Below are 21,776 nucleotides of genomic sequence, written 5' to 3' on the forward strand. Positions count from 1 at the left end.
AATAGTGCATTAGTAGGTAATAAAATATACAGTTTTATATTTGTAGTCACTGTATCCAGCAAATTTTGGAGAGTGTAAACCACTGCCATCAGAACAGTGTTGTGCATAGAGACCTCAAGGTGTGTAGTTTCCTTGTGTGTTTTAATTAGTGCTAGAGCAAATGTTAAGTTTTCATTTTCTTTTGGCTAGTGAATATTATTTTTATTTGAATATGTAAATTGTTTTTTGATCAATACAATAGCAGTTTGATTAAAAGTTGGCTTTTGTATTTGATAACATTTTCATAACTTGTGAAAGAGGATATAAACTGGTAGTTTTTAGGACTAGAATGTATTTTAATGTTTAAAACTTTTTGATGATCCTTTTATATAGAAATAACATATTTCCATCCACTGAAGTTTTCAATTGAACAACCTAGTTATTTTTAATATTTAATTACTGTTCATAAATGTTTACCAGCTTTTATAAAACATGTTAAATCCTATGAAACATCCAGAACATCCTTTCTGGATGTTCTGCTGTTATTTTGAACTAAGTGTTAACTTATTTTGCTTCAGTCACTTTCAACATTGTTGTAAGCTTGGTAATTTAGTTTATAGAAAACATGAGTTTATGCATCTAAAAAACAACAAACTTATTTTTGTAAAAAATACTAAAAATTTAACGTGTTTGATCACTTTAAATGCAGTTATTCAAAGATTTTTTCAAGTTAGATAAAATATTTTCACTTAGAGTTGCTGCTGTTCTTCATATTGTCAAACTAAATTAGTTAAGAACCAACAAAATTAAATTCAGTCTGTTTTATTGAATAAATTCAGTTTGATCATAACATCTTAAGTTGGAAGATAATTTGCCACCCACAAAGTTATGTCTTATATAAATGTGTTGATGTAAGGAAGTCAGTTTATTTTCTTAATTGTGAAGGAATAAAAACAAAAATAACTTCTTTCTTTTGTTAGGCCTAGTATGGCCTAATAGTTAAGACACTCTGCTCATAATATGCAGGACATGGGTTCCAATTCTATCATTGAACTTGCTCATTATTTCAGCATGAAGACATTTTATGTAATAGTAAATTCCATTATTCATTGGTAAAGAGTTGACAGTGAATAGTGTTAACTAACTGCTTTCCATAAAGTCTATTACTTTAAAATTAGCGATGGCCTGTGAGAATAGCCCTTCTAACTTTATTCAGAATTCAACAGATGAACAAATAATTCCTCTTCTTTAACAGTGTTAGTCTAATTTTCTGTTTCCATGTTAATGTTTACTAATTTTTAATTAGGTAACACAGAATTTAGTTATCAAGTTGGTGCTAATTTTGAAGTAGATATTATAAGCAGTGTTAATATCTGCCAACTTTCTGTTATTGCTTTTAATTTTTTTCTTACATTCTGTGGTAGAACAGTTAACTATCAATAAAAAAAAGTTTTAGATTATTCTTTAAATCATAATTTAAAAAAAATGTCAACTTGTACAATATTACATTAGTACTGAAAACAACTTTGTTTAGTTTTAGTAAGTCTCTAGGATATTATGACTTTGGTTGCATGTGAGGATAGCTTTACTATATGCCAAGGAAAATAGTCCCTTTCTGGTTGTTATTTAATTTTGATAGTTTTTTACAGAACTTATTTTTTTTACACCTGATATTTTGCTGAACTTGAGTGTATTGGTGTAAGCTGCCTATGTTAGGTTTTAACTTGATTAGGAGTAAGAGAAATGTTCTCAAAAGTAATTTTCTAAAAATTTTGCTATTTCCATTACACCTTGAATATCTGTGTAAAATCTGTATGAGTAAACTAATTAAACTAAGTTCAGATGAAGCATATTATAGTCTGCTTGTCCTTTAGCAAACTTTATATTTTCTTTGTAAAACAGTTTTATCAAATTCTGAGTGTGTAAGGGATTGCTTATCTTGTAAATTGAAAGGAAATTCCCCCTGTTTATTATGCATTAAAATTCACACCTGATTAAATATTAAACCTTGTTTCCTTCTATCAGAGTACATGAATTGTATTTGCTATTAGAATATAATGTGATACTCTTGCTTTTATTTGTATTATCTAGTAAATGTACATTATAAAGTTTTTCTTTTTCCTCTCTTTGTACTTTAGCCAGAAAATCTTCTTCTTGCCAGTAAAGCTAAAGGTGCAGCTGTCAAACTTGCTGATTTTGGTCTCGCTATTGAAGTTCAGGGAGACCAACAAGCCTGGTATGGTAAGTAAAGAAAGAGTACACAGAATATATTGTTCATTGTGATATATATATTGCTCAGTTCTCTAAATTTGAGCATACTAGGACTATTATTCGTTTGAGATTACAATGAAATTTTTCTTTACAACTCTATTTTATTAGTCTATGTACATGAGAGTTAATTTGCTAATTAACTAATTCTTTCTTCAATTAATGGAATGAATATTGTTGTTTAATATAAACACAAGGCTAGGAGTTCACAATGTTGGAAAGTAGTTGTGTAATAACTTCAACAAGAATGGTTAAGTGATGCCTTATAAAAGTTTCAAGCCAAGCTCTTCTGTTGTTCTTGTAACTTAGTCTTTCTGTATGAACATGTTTAATAAACTTTATTGAATTTGTTTAAACATTAAATATATGTCCATGGTCTAGTAATGGTTTAAGTAGCTCCAAACTTTAACACAATTAACCTTTGAAGTTCAAAGATTCAGACTTTTGTGATTTGGGTAACTTTTGTAGCCTCCTAAAAGAATGTCAGAAATTTTTAAGGTAAAGTGTATATTTTATCTTACTTTTCCATTAGCAATGGCATATTACTTGGAAGTAGATGAGGGTAACCTGACCTGTACAGAGATAATTAGTTGTTTATGTGAATTTTTGTATTTATTTATTCTATAGTTTATGGGGAGACAAAATTATTTATACATAAATTACTTAAAATACTGTGCCCTGTAAAAATTAGAAAGCATTGGGTATGCATTAAATCTTGTGAAGGGTACTAGAAGCAGATATATGGAAATTACTAGAATGTAGACTTGAACTGTTTTCTAGAACTTCATTATGCATCTCTGTCCAACACATTAACAAAGTGTAAATCTTTATTTTGTTTCATGTTATATTTCACAGGATTATGAATTACTTTACATAAGAAAGACAGTGAAGGTTTGTTCATCATTTAGAAGATAGATGTGTAACGTATTGTGTAAAAAATTCTGCTGGTTGTTGTTGACTGTTGTCCTTAGAATACATATGAAAATCTTATCAGAATTAAACAAGGCAGAATTAATATAATTTTTGAAAAGAGTTAACTGGGACATGCAGATTGATTTCATTTAGAAATGCATACATTGCATGTTATATTAATGCTATATTTTTTATCTTGTATTTATTTCTATTGTGGTAAGTTCAGTAGAATATATATGATCCTGTTTCTGATTATGTATCATGTTGCCTGTGTGTATACACTGTGTACAATAAACTACTAAAATGAAGATAAAATGCATCAGGGGCAAGATCATATAGTTACAATCAGTGAAACATGATTTGAGGTCTGTTCTTTAATATGAAAAAGTCATAGAGATGGTCACCAACAATGTAGAATATCGATTCCTTACATGGTGCAATGTCAAACTCTGACATTATATTATGTACTTAGGCATTGATGAAGTTAATGTTCAAAGAGGTATCAAAGATATTTAAGAATGTTCAGGTTAGGAGTTTTTGCCTGCTAGAGTTTGGCCTCTGGTTTTTCTTGGTTAGGGTGATTCTTCATAACCTTTACAGATCTTATACCAAATACTACCCAGTTATCAAGTGTTAAAACAACAGGTTTAATTGTAAATGTTAATATTTCATCAAGTTTGTAAGTAATGTCCTTAGATGCACATTAAGATTTGTATGGTTATTCCCACTGATGTTTCCCCGTACTATACCTGAATTTCCACCCAAGCAGTCATATTTAGACCTAGCATATTGTTCACTTCTGGCTGCCCAGTATTATAAACTTTGCTCAATAAACAGTGATCACATATTTTTACAATTTACTGGTTGGATGATGTGCCACATTCTTTAGAATTAGGATTTTAGTAGAGTAACCTCTGTGTTCCTTAAATACTTGAAAATATTAACCTATACAGCTTAAGTTTTATCATTCTATTCATACACATATGTAACAATTATGAAGCTAAACTGCTAATTAGTTTTACTTATCACCCCCCACCCTATTCTACAATAATTTGGCAGCCACCTTCCTGTAAATAATTAAGATATTTTTAAGAAATAAAATGTATTCTTGAGCACCTATTTATGAATTTGTAAGTATTAGTTTCATTTCAACAATAAGATGTGCATAGAAGTTAGATGTAATGAACAGGGTATTTATCCTGCTGTGCAGCATCTATTAGGATACATTTTAGATGTATTTTTACCACTGTTTATTTTGATAGTAAATGAAAGAAATGGGCAAGTGAAAGAAACTAAAGGTTTTAGAATATAAATGTTTGGAAAGTTTTCAAGACAGGATAATAGAAAACAAAAAAAGGCAGCAAAACTAGTGTTTTACATTTAAATTGTACATGAAGTTTGCTCTACTGTTTTTCTTTCTCAGGTTTTGCTGGTACACCTGGTTATCTCTCACCAGAAGTTTTGAAGAAAGATCCATATGGAAAACCAGTTGACATATGGGCATGTGGTGTGTACCTTTTTTATTCCTCTATTTTTTTCATGCTTATTAAATTAATAATTTTTTAAAAAAATATTCTTCAGGTTGAGTGACCATGTACATGTTCTACAATAAAAATATTACAAATGTATAACATCCAGCTTATGATTATCTATCTAAATATTAAAAAAAATTCTCAAGTTTATAATTTGTTTCAGTGACAATTTAAAAAAGTCAGAATGATGGTGACTAAATGTATCATAATGCTCTTTGATCATACATTTAAAAATTGTATTATATAAAAACTATTTCCTCACCTGTGATCATGTCTAAAGATGGTTCAAAAGTTTCCACCTCTGTAGTAATGTATTTAAAGGTAAAACAATTAAGGTCTAGGATATAAAATTCAGGATACCATAATATATTATTTTTTATGTAATCACTGTATAAAACTAAGAGTCATAAGAAAATAACAGAAGAGTTTGTATTTTTGTCTATTCGTGGCCAATCTGGCAGTGAATCTATTAGCTACAGTGACATCTTATGTATTTGGTTACTTTCAGGTGTAATACTCTACATCCTGTTAGTAGGATATCCTCCATTCTGGGATGAAGACCAGCACAGGCTGTATGCACAGATTAAAGCTGGGGCCTATGATGTAAACACATATTATGCAGATATATCATCTTATTATCCACATTCAACATAAAATAAGGTTTTACACATGAAAATATAACAAACTGAATTTCCTTAAAGATGTGCTTTTGGTCAGTCAAACCAATCTTTTTAATATTTGTTTGATACTTGTTTGAACTCTAAAGAAAATGAGACTCTGTTCAAACAAAAAAACTAAGAATACTTCTCCACTGATAACACTATGTAACACAAATTTTGTTCCTGGATAGTATGCATTATTTCTTAATGCTTATGTTGTAAAAGTACAGAAAATGACCATTATTCCCTTCAAACTTTGCTTTTGTAACCTGGATAATGAAATTAATCTATTTTCTATGCAAAAACGGGCAAATTTGCACATTTTTATTTACATAAGGTCTAAATATGAATCAAGATTTACATATATTTATACTAAAGTTATATAAAAATGAACAAAAATGTTTAAAAGTGAGTAGTTTTTTGAGCAGCCCATTTTGCCATAGTTTGTCACCAGAGCCTCAACCCATTCCACATAATTTTTGGCCATGTGATTGCCCAAGAAGACCCAAACCACTGCGACAAAGCTTCTGCAAGCATTTTTTTTTCCTTCCTACTGAACTACTTGGAGAATTCTGTGCACTCCAGGATTTTCTTTATTTGTTGTCCAACGAAGACACCAGCTTTGACTTTTGCCTCAGACAGCTTAGGGAAGAAGTCTTGAAGGCTGCAGATTCCTTATTAAGAGCTGTGACAAATTGTTTCATAAGACCCAATTTTAAGTGCAATGGTGAGAAAATACCTTCTGGAGGTTCACTAGTGGCTCACACTTGACATTGTGCCTCCCCACAGAGAACTCAGTCTGTTGTGCCCAGTGTTTCCTGTTGTAGTGTGCTGCAGTGGCCATGCTGTCCCAACAGCAAAGATAACAGGGAAACTTGGTAAAGTCTTCTTGGAGACCCATCAGGAATGCCACCATTTTCAAGTCTCCAATAACCTCCCAGCCATATTCATCATACTTCAAGGCTTCTAGAAGGTCTTGATGTTGTTGTATTCCTCTTTGAGGTGCACCAAAAAATATTTAAATTTTAAAAGGTCTAACTTTTATATAATATAAAATCTTACTATTCAAGCAAGCAACAATTGTCCATCTTACCTTCTAGAGTTTTTTTGCAGTGCTCACATGTAAAATGAGGTGCCCAAAGTTTGTCTTGATCCCTGACAGACATGCCAAAATATGCCTTGTAGGCTTCACATGTTTTTGCAGATGCTGTCACAGAGTACTTTTTGCTCTTATCTTGATAAATTGGCCACATGCACAGCAGAATGCATCTGGAAAATGCTTGCAGCTTCTTAATGCCATCTTTGATAAAATCAGATAGGTCTGTGTGTTCACTTAGGCAGCTGGAACTAAACTGAAGTGGTGAGCCCCTGTATGTATATTACTATGGAAAGTTCTTGAAAATTCTCGTAAGTTCTACAACATTCTAGAAAGGTCTCGAAAATTCTTGTAAGTTCAAGAAAATTCTCTGTCAGCTACTCAGCACTGAATCTACCTGGAATGTTCTGGAAAGTGGGTAAATTAAAATTTCATTACCCAGGTCACAAAAGCAAAGTTTGAAGAGAAAAATAGGTCTTTTCCAATTACTTTAGGCATAATCAATTGGGAAATAACACTTTCTGTCCAGGAACAAGAAAGAGTAAAACTTAGTTACATAGTGCTATTCATGCATCCAGTAATTTTCTAAGTATTGAGATAGTTTGATGTATCTATGAAACACCAAGATATGTATTTATTGCAGACAAAAGACTGATCTACCGTTAAAAGATAAGTATACAACAGATAACTTGCCATGCTCACTATATAGAGAAGTAAACATTTTTGTTGAAAAAAGATTTATTAAAGATTTACAGTCATTTACTTTTTATAATTTTTAGTATCTCTAAAGCTGTGTTATCCTAAACCATTTTCTGATTATTGGTAGCTAAGCAGTTACTGGAAAGTCTTGCTAGAAATGAATACTAAGTTCAGTAGAATTTTTTGCTGTTTTGATTTTTGGAATTCAAAACTAAATTATTTAGTTAGACTTAAATTATATTAAGAACATATAGTGTTTATAATTTAACATCTTAACATATCCTGATGTTTAATATTGCAATACATTCTGATCCTAATGCTTATTATTATATAACAAATAGAAATATTCAGGCATTAAGATTTAAACTGAAAAGTTTCCAGAGACGTATAAACAAAAGTGTGTAATTTTGAATAATGATATGTGAGAATTGATCTTGCAGGAAACTGTTCCAACATGCAGATTTCTGATATTGAATCAGTTATTTCTAACATATTGTAGCTTTCTAGAAGTATTCTAAACTACTCCAACATTTTATTAGTTAACAATGTATTGTTATGTTACATCAATCTTTTTCCAGCAATTTCTAATAGATACATGTAGTTATACCAGTTCCAGGGGTATTTAAACTGTACATTAATCCATTACAATATATAATTTATTCTGTTTTTACAATATTATATGACAAAATATTCTGATATCGCTACAGTGTTTTTGAGTGTAACTATAAATTGAGTGCAGGTGATGTTCAAAAGATAATGAAGTAACAAATTGTCATGATAAAAGGTATTGGTGTTGTCAAAATTAGATAATAGACTTTGAGACTGGCATGTGAGTCTCCAGGTATTCTTATATTTAAGGTTCAAACTCCATATTCCCTGCACCTTTTGAAGTTTTTATATTAGTTCATTTTTTACTCTATTTTATTTTGAGGAAAATTCATTGTTCCACTAAATGCTTTTAACACTTGATGGAAACATTTTCTTGTGTAGTATCCATCTCCTGAATGGGATACTGTTACTCCTGAAGCAAAGAATCTGATTAATAGCATGTTGACTGTTAACCCAGCCAAGAGGATCACGGCATCAGAAGCATTGATACACCCTTGGATTTGTGTAAGTTCCTGTATATGGATGATCACATTATGTACCTATTTTAACGTTATGTGTTATTTTCACATTGTACATGAGTAACATTAAATAAGACTCTTTAGTCTTACAATTTTATATAAACTAGTAAAAAAGACATAAGATTTGTTTTTTTAAGCTTCTATTGTTTTAATGTCATGTTGAAATAGTGTTGGACTAGTGTTGCTTACATTTCTATTACTAAACAGTCTTGCTAAGAGAGTGTTGGACTTGTCTTACGTACCACTTCAACATGCCATTTAGTTTTTAGTATGTTAAGATTTAACCAACATTTGTTTCTTGTGTTGCTAAGTTTAGTTTCAACACTTCTTTCCTTGTGTTATAGTGATACTGGTCCTGGTTAGATTTTTAAAGTGTTTTAATGTGTGATTATTATTAGATTTTGATATGTTTGTCGTGTCTTTTTCTTTAGTATTATTATGGTGTGAAGTTAATAGCACTGTTTTAATTTGTTTGTGTGAATTTCTAAGATGTAGTAAACCTATCTCTGTGTTATTCAGTTTGTTTTTAATTTTAAATCTGTTGTATCTCAGCTGTATCTTTGCATTATGGCATAGTAATATTGATCCAGTTTGTCTGATTTCTTTTTGTTCAGTCAGCTTGTACTTCAGTAGTTTCCTTTGTAGAGTAAATTCATGCTAGTTTTATTTGTTATTAAACTGCACTTTAGAGCTATGATTATTTTATGTAACACAGTGTGAAACTGATTTCATCTCATTTGTCTATAGGTTGGTCAAGCTCTTCATCATCTGTGTGATTTTTTTCATGATTTGGCAAATCTGATCCACATTGTTGGATATTTGGTTTGTTTCTTGCATGATCAAATTATATTTCAGTTGTTTTGTGTCGTAGAGACATTTTTTTCTAGTTTTTCTAATTTGTTACATTGCCAAGTTTAAGTTCAGTTGTATGTAATTGTTTTGTTTTGTTGTTTTTTTGTGTAATATCAGAACTTGAAATTTAAATTTTTTAATTTGTAACAATTAAATGTTTACCACCATAACTTCATAATGTTTGGTTATGAGAATACAACTAGTAACAAAATTATTGTACTAGTGATAATAAATGACTATTTAGCTTAATGTTAATTCATTTGCATTTTTTGTCACTCTTCAAACATACTATTACAAGCTTTGTTTTTCTTGTATTGTATTACCTTCAGCTAAATACAGATTGACTTGCTGCCTTCCATCTAGTTTAGCATTTCAGAATTATTGAGGTTTATTCAAGAAGTATTTTGCACAAAAAAGTTGGATCATATGAAGCTTAAGCAGTGCTCCAATTGTACCATCTATATTTTGAAGGCTTTGGAACTGGTTGATGTTAGTTTTAAAACTTTATTTTTTTTTAATGTTCAGAAAAAGATGTCCCATTTCTCCATATTTATCATTGTAGAATGTTTTTGATTTCCTGGCTATGTGAGAATTTGATGGAATGTGCTTGCTGAGTTTGAGGAAAAACTGGATTCCACTTAGTGTCTACAGAGCTTTGCCTATTTATATTTTTGCCTTTCATTTAGACAAGGTTTCAGGCTAGTTACCAGATGATTTGAGATGAGCAGTGACTTAATTTTATTTCTTATTTATTGAGGTAAATCATGCTGTACCTGATCGACCATCTAGTTTGTAAAGGAAGTAGAGAGAGGAAGTTGTCCTTGCAAAACTGTATTAGCCATACCTTTCTTACATGTTGTCTTCTTTTACGAGAGTCTGATCTTCCAATGTGCAAGAATTGTTACATTCCGAGTCCTAATTGTTCTCATTTACATTCATGTTGTTGATTTGTTACTGAGCAGAAACACCATCGTAAACATATTTTAAGACATTGATCATGTTGATATTGAACTTTGCCAGTGACAAAAATGACACTGTCCAGGTTGACAGTGTTTTTAGTTTCTTACGTGTCATAGACAATTTTAATTATTGTTATAACTTTTACCCCCTAAAATAAATTTTTATGTGTATTTTATTTTCTCAGTGTTTACCAACTTGAATGATACTGCCCCTAGTGAGCATATTTAAAATGGGGGTAGTAAACTTTGATGGGGCAGCAGAGAAGTGGAGAGAAGCTTGAGGGTTTCAAAGTTATATTTGATAAAATTAAACCATAAAAATTGTGAATTATTACCTTACTATTTTCATTTTAGTAAAATTGTCTTAAAGTTTATTAGTAGGGGCTGAATGTTCATTGTTTGTGAAAGAGGGACACTGGGGTAAAATGATTCAAAATACTGTTTTATTTATTCTTAGTTTTTTAACTAAACGTTATTTATGTTTTTACTTTTTCTTTCTAGCAACGTGAAAGAGTTGCCTCTACCCTTCATCGCCAAGAGACTGTGGATTGTCTCAAGAAATTCAATGCTCGCCGAAAACTTAAGGTAATTATCTACTAAAACTGTAGAGTACATAAAGTTTGTCTAGGTGAATCTGTTTGATTACTGTGAATGATGTAACTGTAGTAATATACTTAGAGTAATTATTTAATAAAACTGTGGAGTCCATGAAGTTTATCTAAGAGAATCTTTTGATTACAGTGAATGATGTAACTGTAATAATAAACTTGCAACTTCAAAGTTAATGCCACACTAGCAGTAGGTAATATTTGAATGTTGATTAAAGAGTGATTGCTTAATTTCGTGAGGCAATGTCTTTGCACAAATTTATATAAAGAGTTAACAAAAATTTTTTATGCTGCTTTTTTAAATACCACATATGTCTATTGTTCAGAAAACAGAAAATTTGCTATGTGTACCTGAGAACCACCCATATTTTTATGCTTTTGGTTATTAGTATGCTATTATTTAATATGTTTGAATCATTTTTAAGTAGTTTGAGCACTTTATTTAAGACACTTTTTAAAGCTAAATTTGTCAAGGAAATTGTACTCTGAGTTTAATGATAAAGATTATAAGTATAAAGCATGTTGTGTGCTAGCTAGCTTGGTATGCTAAAAAGTAGTTTTTAAAAACGAATAGAAAGCTGTTTGAGTAAAAGAACATTAAAAATAATTTTCATCACAGTGGGTACATGGAAAAGTATTGAAAAGTTGGATATTTGGTATTCTTGCTAATTATTATTTCTTTGTATAGGGAGCTATTTTGACAACCATGTTAGCAACAAGAAACTTCTCTAGTGAGTGTTTTCACTTTGAGTGTATTTTGGTTTGTCCCTGGGTGCAGGAAGTGTAAAATAGCAACAAATATTTGTTCTTCAATCTACAGTTGTATTCTCAAAACGTTTATTAACCATATAATGATTAAAATAATGAACATTTCTCTTAAGTGATGATCTATAATTAATAAAACATTATTATTGATACTAAAAGAATGCCTGTAAATATTTTTTGCATAATTTGCACCTCTGTTAATATAGTAAAGTTATAGACACTATAGGAAGTAATTTGTTAATATTTCTCATATATATTTTATGAATTAAATTTCTTTTAATGAGAGTGTGAAAAAGACTATCAAAAGAAAATAATTTTGAGAATTTGCTTGTAAACATAAGACACTTTTCCAGAAGTTGACAAAACAAGTAATTTCTTATACAAGCATTTTAGTAATGGTCAATAATTAAAGTACTGAGATGACCAATTTGGTCTTTACACTAATCAATTTTAAATTTTAATTTGATTCCCTGTTTATTGATTGGATCTACTGATTTATCTTTCATACAAATCAGTTTTGATTACTTCTTAAATTTCCATTAGATAGTATGAACTATGAATTCTGTACTGATTATTTCTGTCTTTGCTTTGATAAACTTTAAATAATGTTTTTCATGTATAATGATCAATTTGTATTTGTGATTTTCTTTTTGTACTGATCACTTTTCACAACTAATTTTTTGTTTTGTTATATACATGTATTGCAGTACCTTTCAGTCTCATCAGTTAATATATACATTATTGAACTGTTGATTTGATTTTTTGTTACAAATTAGTAAGAAAACAGTTTTGACTTGATTGTTGTTCACTTTCTCATCTCACTGAATAGTGTGAAATACATTTGTGGATAATACTGCAATCATCAGTGATGTCAAGAAAACCCACTTGTAGAGAAATATATATGTAAAAACAGCTCGTTTGGGTTGAGAAAATATTTTTACATAGAGGAGCGATCAACATTTCAACCTTCTTTGGTCATCGTCAGGTTCACAAAGAAAGAGAGAGGTAACTGACCGGAAGCTGACCACATGTTTGAAAGGGGTTGTGTAACTGAGTGTTGGAATGTAGAGGGCAGTGTTAGATGTTTGAATATATAATTTTATATTTATTATTTTTAATATAGGAATAAAGGTGTTCCTTTGTATTGGTTTATTTTGGGCTTGAGTTGTATAAGTAAGGCTTCTTTAATTTTGCATTTGTTTATGTGTGTTTCTTTATTTAGTGTTTGAGTGTTTTCTATGGTTATGTTGTGTTTATTTGACTTGCAGTGTTCTAAAACGTGTGAAGGTGACTTTTTGTTCATTGAATCTGGTTTTCATTTTTCTACTTGTTTCTCCGATACAGAAGTCTTGGCAGTTATCACATTGTATTTTATAAATAATGTTGGTGTTGTGTTTGTCAGTGTAGTTTTTACATAGTATAGACCTTAGTTTTGTGCCTGGTTTTTGAATAAATTTGGTATTAACTGCCACGACATTTATATTGGAGAAACAAGTAGAAAAATGGAAACCAGATTCAAAGAACATAAGTCACCTTCACACCCAAATACAAAATAAAGAAACAAACATAAACAAATGCAAAATTATAGAAGCATTACTTATACAACAATTCAAGGCCAAAATAAATCAATACAAATGAACACCTTTATACCTATATTAATAAATGTCCAACATCTAAGCACACCCTCTACTTTCCTACAATCAGTTACACAACTGCCTTCAAACATGTGGTCAGCTACCGGTCAGTCACCTTTTATTTGTGAACCTGACGATGACTGAAGAAGGTCAAAACATTGTTCGCTCCTCTACATAAAAATATTTTCTCAACCCAAATGAGCCATTTTTACATAAATACTACAATCAGTTTGAACTATAGGTTTGGCATTTGTAATGATTAATTTAGGCTCTGTATTTGGCTTACACAGTAACCAAATTAAATTTACTGGCTTAACATTCTCTATTGGTTAATTTAAATTACTCCTTTGATTCTGCATTATAATTTATTGATATCAATTTGACTTTCACATAGATAAACTTGGGCTACTTCTTTAGCTTGTACATTTAACACTTTTTATATTGGTGTTACTGTAGTTAATCAGTTTTTCTCTCTCATCAGTTTTAAGTAGTGTTTTATCTATATCATACAAAGTGCACTACTAATTTTATTCATACATTGTGCATTTCTAGTGGTTTTTTTTTTATTCAGAGGTATAATCACTAGTTAAACAACTAAATGTTTTTTTTATTATATAAATCATATATTGTTTATAAATTTGGTTTTTGAGTAACTGTATTAGTATGACTTTATTTGTTTTGTTTCTTTTCTATGAAAGCTTGCTATAGGACATTATTTTAACTTTTTTGTGGTATTTACTATTCAGTATAAAATTATAATTTAAATGAAAATATTGTCTGTTTTGTTAATTATGTTGTTGCTGATGTATATAAGTAGAATATATTTTGTTATATATTTTGTTCATAGAAGTTCCAAAATTTGTTTGAGAATGTCATTAATAAAAAGTTAGTCTTATATTGACTAAAGAATAACAAATATTATTTTTTACATTAAGTTAATATTGAATGTGTTTTAACATTTCTGTATTTTTTGTAATGGAAATCAATCTTCTGTTAAATGTAGTAACTTATGATAACTTTGTGTAATAATTTTGCATGGTTTAAGTGTTATTACTTTGATTTAATTTTCACATGCTTTGCTCACAGGCAACGTAAATTCCAATTCAGGTAAACATGTACAAGTTTTGTTTGTTTTTACCCTTTAATATATGAATTTGTCACTAACATTGGTACTGTATATAATATAGCTATTTAGATATTTTTATTTAACAAAAAAAATACTGGCAATACAGCTAAGAATTATTAAAGTTTTTCACCAAACTTACATTTTCAAGTTTTTTCATTTAGTTTTAAATTTCAGTTTTTGAAAATCACCATATTTTGCTGTTTCTTTTTATTGCTGAAGTTTTTATGACCACAAGTTTTTTCTTTTGTCCTTTAGTTTAATATTCAATTTCTTTAGAATAAATTGAACATCTACTATTTTCTTGTATAATTAACTGTTTAGCTGAAATGTTGACAAAAGAAAAACTGTTACACTAACATGGTTGTAGTTTCAGTATACATCCACTGCCTAGCTTATATTGTATCCTCACATACAATTAATTCAGACTTTGAAATAAGTGCTATAAACCACCACTAGAATACACCTCTTTTGAAGTTGCATCAAGTATTCCAACATATTAACCCTTTTCTTGTTTTAGGTCATTTAATAGTTTTTATGTAAAGTAACTTTAAACTATCATTATTCACATGTGATGCTCATATGAAGCTCTCATATGGTTTCATATATTGAACCAGTTTCTGTTGCCACAGTCATGAAAATCATCTGCATATCAGATAAATTTAGCTGTATACCATATGATACTCGATTGCTCTACCATTGTGTCATGTGATGCACAGATCAGGGATAGGGCTAAGATGTTGGCATCCACATCACTGTTGTTTTCTCTTAAGATGTATAAATCATGAATCAGTTTCTAATTTGCATCTTAAGGATTTTATTTGTTAAGGAATATCAGATGCTTACATTGTACTAGCTATTGCAGAATGGAAAAAAATCTTTCTTTGGTAATCGTTCTAGCAACATTTACTCCTGTATGTGACTGTATCGCAAATTACATGTATCTTACCCAAAAATATCTTGATCTTTTAAATATCCTACCGTACGTTTATCTCACAGCAGTTTTTCTCAATATGTTTAGTCTTATATTAATCTGTACTGCTATTTGCTGGCCCTACAGCAGTATCTATACATATCTTTAGTCTTATATTAATCTGTACTGCTATGTGCTGGCCCTACAGCAGTATTTATACATATCTTTAGTCTTGCTTGTTTGTAGTACCTCCTTTCTGTATGCATATCTCATGTTATCTTGACTTTACAGCTGCATTCTGTTATATCTGATTTTTAAAGAAGGGATACCCAGTTTATTTTCACCTTATGGTAGTCTGTCTTGATCTAATTTAATCTTTTATTTACTTGTGCATCTTTACCTTACAATAGTCTATTCTAGTATATCTTTATTTTTATATAATATCTTCATCTTATTGTGGCCTATACCAGTATATCTTACTATTGGGTAGATTCTTTCATATTGTTATCTTACTATAACTTATCTTAGCATGCCTTGATATTGTATAAACTTCTTAATATCCCCAACTTATTTATTCTTCATTAACATGGTATGAATGTCGCAAGTTTGTCTTGACTCTTTGATTTAACTATTCTTATTTTTCTTAATTTTCAGCAGTCTTTCCCAGCATATCCTGATTTAACTCTAGTATTTTATGTATAAATGTCACTTTGAACAAAAGTATGAATGTATGAAAGTGCTCACATTGTGTAAATATGTTTTGTTTTCTTAAAATGTTTTCTTTATTCAGTTACACAGGTGTATTTTGTAATGGTGTAACAGTAGACATCTTCAGAATATCTTCCAAGCTCTTTTCAATATTTTTATGTTTCTCAATTTTCCAGAATTTTAACAGTTCATCTTCTGTGACTCGCGTGATGACAGTAAATGTCTCGGTTGGTAATTGATTAAAGCTGAATTCAGGCCAGCAGTTTTAACAATTATTAAACACACAGGAAAATGGTCAAAATATACACTGGTGAATAGAGGCCAAAAGGCTTTGATGTTTAAAAACTTGCATATACCTTTCAACAATATAAAACTTTTTTTCTCTCAAATTCATTTGGTATAAACTTAATGCTGGAAATCATTTAACATACAGTTGTATCACACAATGCAACTTAAAATTATGAGACTTGTGAGTTGTGTAGTAGTTTTGTTACATGACTTGTACTTTTACAAATTAGCATCATGACATGTCCAACCAGACTGACCCTGTGCACATTCAGTTAAATATATGTATGTTGTTTTGTATTGTATTACTTATTTTTTGCTTACATGTGTGACTTAAAATTACTTTTATTTTATTAGTAGTAATATTTTTTTTTAATTATTTATTGTTATATTTTGTTGTATTTGTAATGTATTTTACCCACTCTTTTCTGATTATTTAATATTTGGTTTTTTCCTTATTGGCAGTATTGTACTAATATACTGTTATTATATAGCTTTTGATATTATCCCCCAAACCACTATTATAATTTTATTTTTTGTTACTTGTGTATCTATAGTATATGTACATTTTAGAACAAAATGACTGTGATAAAGGAAAACTGCTTGAGTGATCATAATAAACATATCTCTTGACCAGTGTTTAAACAAACAAACATGATTAAATGTAACATAACTGTAAGTCACCACAAATTTTTGTAGGTAAAATTTGTAATTGGCAGAATATTAGGGGAAACAAACAGTGGTGTAGAAGTTAAAATAAAATGGCAGGATAGGCAGCTAGTGATGTCCCAAAATATTCAAACCTCAAAGTTAAATTTTATTTTAACAGTCTTACCCAACCACAGCTTGTTCCAAAGTATCTTGATCTTTACAACAATGTATGCCATAATAGCTTGATCTTAAAGCAACTAACAGAGAATAGTTAAATACACAACATAATGTAAAGTAATTTACAATAAAATGTATATGCAAACTAATGATACGATACAAAATTTAAATGGAACCTAGGTTTCCTTTGTTTGGTATTGTTCTGTTAGTGTGAATTTAAACTGTTGTAAGTTGCAACTGCTTATTCTATAAAATCCTAATCTTACAGCAGCTTATCTAAACATATTTTGTTCTTACATAATTTACCCCAAAATATCCTGATTCTACAACAGTTTATTTCACATATCTTTACATAATTCTGTCCACACGTCCTAATCACTGCTTTTTATCGTAAAATATCAAGTTTTTCATTGAGGTTAAAAAATTTAAGTTTTATTTTTGTATTGTTGAACAATAGTGCACCTTACATTAATAACAGCTATTCCTGATTTCAGGCTTTTTATACAAAAATATGCCATGGGAAATTGAATTATATCTACTATTAAAAAAAAAGTTTTAATTTTAATTGGAAAAAACATGCTGTTACAAAGATATACATAACTAACATTTATGTGCAGTTCATGAACAATGTTTTTGTCACTTGACATCAGATGTAGATGATATTAATACTTTTCCTTCACATGGTTATGTTTATTTATATGAAACAATAAAACAAATCTGAGAATTGTGAGTGGGTGTACATGAACATTCTTTTATGTAAATGATTTGTGATAGCATTAATTTATTAATTTTTCTCCTTACATATACAACACTTCCTTTAAAATTGTTACATTTGTGGCTACCAATTACTTCAAAGTAACACACTTGTGTTAAAGAGCAGAAATGTGCTTCAGAAGATAAAAAGCTGACATTGTTTATTGTACGTGCTTGCACATATTCAAAATTACAATTACAAACAATTGACAAGAAAGCTTATCAATGGTTTAGTCAGAATATTACTTGCTAATTTACAACTAATCCAAATTATTCTTCAGTTGTTGATAACCATAAGGTTATTTACTTTAAAGAGGTGGTTATGTTTTGTGTTTAATGTATAAAAAAAAATAATTTTCAAGTTTTTTTTTTGTCTAACATTTTGTGTGATGTTTGTAGGTCGAAGCATTATAACAAAGAAAGGAGATGGTTCACAGGTAAAAGAATCCACTGATAGTAACACTACTTTAGAAGAAGATGATATTAAAGGTAAATATTTTGAGATTGAGAGTTTCTTGCCTTAATTAACTAAATTTATGATCATTCATGTATATACAGTATGAATAAATAAAGGGTTTGTTTTTCTGCTTTGTAATTATACAAATATTGTTGAGGTACCTTGTCTCATGTTGTCAAATTTAATATGGTAAAAGTTAACTAGCACACTTTCATGTACTAAAGCCAACAATATGTTAAAAATATATGTATTATTGCTTATTACCTTATTAGTGTTTGTAACCCTAGTTTTTTTAAATATTTATTAGAAAATATCATAACTTGTATGCATGTTGAATAGCCTGTAACTCCATAATTGTATAATTTTTGTGTAAAATGAAATAAAAGGAAGTTATTTACAAATTAGTTTTAAGATATTTGATTTTATAACAGATATTTTATGAAAATAATAAGGTTTTACATAAAAACAAATCAAAATATAGTGTTTCATCTGCTTTTTTTTGAGAAACTGTTATATTTAATGAATGTGTTACTAAACCTATAGGGAAATCTTTATTCTATACAAATATTTAAATATAAAAGTAGGATATGATGGAACTGGAAGCTCTACAGACTTGGTGTTTTACTAAAATCTTTTTTCGGATGTATGTTGGAGAGTATAGTAACCTTATGTTAATATCTAACAGTGTGTTGTGTATCATGTCTTCTTACATACAACTTTTAAAATTTTTTCTAAGTAAATGTTTGAAACATTAATATTATATAAAATTATAGGTTTATAATTACATGGATTTCAAGAATAAAGTTCCATGAAATGTGATCTGTTCATAAATAGTCTGTATGAATGCCTACTACAAAATACATTTATTTCAGTTGATCCTTATAACATATTAAAAGCTAATCTATCATATATTAAGAATGTATTAGCTAGTTAAACTGCTGTTCTATCATCAATATATCATGTTTCTATTTATGTATTTTTATTTTGTGAACTGATTCCACTTAAGTAATAATAGCAATGTTATTGACTTTGCTGTTGGTAAGTGCTACTATTGCTAACAGCTAATAACCAGTTGAAAATTAGTAAAGATTAAAGTAATTGTTACGATCAACTTCTCTTTTGCTCTGTAATTTCCTTAAAAAGTTTCAGTAATTTGACTGAAAAAAACCACACTAAAATGTCATCATTTTATTGTTCCTGAATATAATGGTATGTATTATATAAGATCATAAAAATGTAAATTTAAAAAGAGAAAGTATACTGTATATCTGAGTAATTATTGATGAGTTTTAAAACAATATACGTTCATAAATACATAAATCAGGTGTGGGTAAGTGGTAATATATTTGCATGTAAACACTATTTTATATATATATGTATTATCTATTGTAGGGTAATATAAGAAAGAGAAAGTTAAGTATTAGTTCTGTTTTTCAAAACATATCATAATGATGTAACTAAAAAGTACACATAGTTTGATATTCAGTGTTAATTCTTGTTTAATATTAGATGTATGTGTGTATTGTGTAATTATATCTTTTATGCATGTATTGGCAACCTACAATGTAGTATTTTCATTTACTGTATATGTAGAACATGCTGAGGAATTTTTTTTGAAGTTGTTTACTTGAAAATAGCCACCACTGAATACCATGAATATAGTTTGCATGAATTGTAGAACTGTATGTCATTGATATAGATTATTAGAATAGAAATTAGCCTAAAAATACAAATTTAATATGCTTTTGCATTGTTTCTAATTTTTCTAATAGTCGCAATACCAAGAAATTGGTCAAGTGGTCTTAATGTGTTTTTTCTCTCAAATGTTTTAAAAAGCACTCAATTATCATTAAGCTTTGAATATATGTGTTGCAAATCAATTTCTGAATGAGCTTTACTCTTGTTTGTATATGTAACTTATAGATAAACCTGTGCACGAACTTGGAATAACATAGTGTAGGTTGAATTAGTATGTTCAGACATTGTGTAGTAATTTAAATCATTTTATTAAAACTTAGTTTCCTAGACAGATCTTTGCTTGGAAAACGTTTTATTCACCTTTAGAATATTTTCTGTTTGATAAACACACACACAACTTTCTGTTTTCTCTATGCATTTTTATTGCCTTATCAAACTATGTTACAGAACAGTGTTTTGGGAAAATTTATGTGGAAAATGTGTTTATTGTTCATTACATTTTTTAACTAAAACACTTTCTGAAAAAGAAAACCAATATTTGTTTTAGATTTTCTAATATGAAAAATCTTTGGTTGCATATTCCAACTGTTCACCTACCATCACCTGTCAATATTTATGTACAAAATTATGAGCCACACTTTTTGTTATTCACTGCAACCTAACATAGTTAAATTATAAGCAACTAAGATAAAAACGTAGAAGATTTTCCATATTTGTACAACATTCATTTTAGTATATTGTTTTTGTTTTTATATATAATTATGCCTCATTTTTATGATTTGTACTTTTTTTTATAGCTGATTAGAAAGTTTAAAATAGGCCCTTATTTATTAATAATGTCACTTTATTTAATATAGTTTTGCATGAATGTTGTGAAGATTTGAAGCTATTGTTCCACAATAAGTAGTTTTTAAGTACTGTCTTTCCTAAATATGTGGGGTTATAGTACAAATAAAATCATAAAATTTAAATTGTTTTATAGTTGTGAATAATTCACTTCAGGTATGCCACCTGATTCTGGAAGTGCATGAAAGTTGCATATGTTTGTGTAAGGGAATTGATTCCTAGGGACAGAATTTTTTAATGTTTGAGAGCTTGATAGTTGTAAAGACCTGTTTTTACTTTGGGTTAATTGATCTTATTACTATTTTTGAAGTGTGAACCTTGATATAGACTAAATGGAATTTTGGTATCTTACTGCTTTTGTGTTCGCAAGAATTCCTTGTATTTTATAGGGATGTGTAGAATATGAGTTTCATACTTTTTGTAATTGTGAAAGATATGCATGTAATATAGGCTTTTTATATGTATTTTGCCCTTGAACTACTAACTGTTATGGTAGTGGACAGGAAAAAAATAGCTGAGGACAAATTGATTGATCAATTTACATGGTTGTACATTTAGTAATGAAGATTAGGTTTTTATATTATTGTCTTTTGTTGATAATGATATCTGTTTCTCTTTAGCCACTGGTTGTTGTACTTTAATGTTTGGTTGTCTCTGGTCACTGATTGTTATATTATTACATAAAATAAACTTGTTATAGGAGTAGTTAAGAGTTTGGTTCTCTATTGCCACTGGTTGTTTTACTATTACATTACATGCTGTAAGAGTTTGTTTTTTCTTGACACTGATTGTTATGCTGTTACACAACATGAACTACTATAAGAGTGGTAGGGGTTAGGCTTTCTCTTGTCACTGTTATGATATTACATTACATAAACTTGTTATAAGAGTAGTAAGAGTTTAGTTCTCTGTAGCCACTGGTTGTTGTACTGCTGTATTACATAAACTTTCCAGAAGAGTAGTGAGAATTTGGTTCTCTCTTGTCACTGATTGTTATACTATTACATTACATAAAGTGGATAGTGGTACTTAGGAAAGCTTGGATATCTGGAACTTTTTAATCTTTAAGATCTCT

The 21,776-nt window shown here is 29.3% G+C and overlaps 1 protein-coding gene across 6 annotated transcripts in view; it reads left to right on the plus strand.

Annotated features, from left to right (window-relative positions):
• Positions 1-21,776, plus strand: part of LOC143255903 (calcium/calmodulin-dependent protein kinase type II delta chain-like) — a 103,577-nt gene that overhangs the window by 61,516 nt on the left and 20,285 nt on the right. For 4 of the 6 annotated variants that reach the window (XM_076512293.1, XM_076512295.1, XM_076512296.1 and 1 more), the window contains 9 exons: positions 47-119; positions 2,118-2,220; positions 4,583-4,666; positions 5,200-5,294; positions 8,136-8,258; positions 10,585-10,668; positions 11,380-11,422; positions 14,177-14,197; positions 18,100-18,189. In XM_076512293.1, coding sequence (XP_076368408.1) covers positions 47-119; positions 2,118-2,220; positions 4,583-4,666; positions 5,200-5,294; positions 8,136-8,258; positions 10,585-10,668; positions 11,380-11,422; positions 14,177-14,197; positions 18,100-18,189 — 716 coding nt within the window. The remainder of the gene's footprint in view (positions 1-46; positions 120-2,117; positions 2,221-4,582; positions 4,667-5,199; positions 5,295-8,135; positions 8,259-10,584; positions 10,669-11,379; positions 11,423-14,176; positions 14,198-18,099; positions 18,190-21,776) is intronic. The other 2 variants (XM_076512297.1, XM_076512294.1) reach the window with 1 other exon arrangement.

The sequence above is a fragment of the Tachypleus tridentatus genome, chromosome 7 (genome assembly GCF_004210375.1).
Source record: "Tachypleus tridentatus isolate NWPU-2018 chromosome 7, ASM421037v1, whole genome shotgun sequence".
Lineage (NCBI taxonomy): Eukaryota > Metazoa > Arthropoda > Merostomata > Xiphosura > Limulidae > Tachypleus > Tachypleus tridentatus.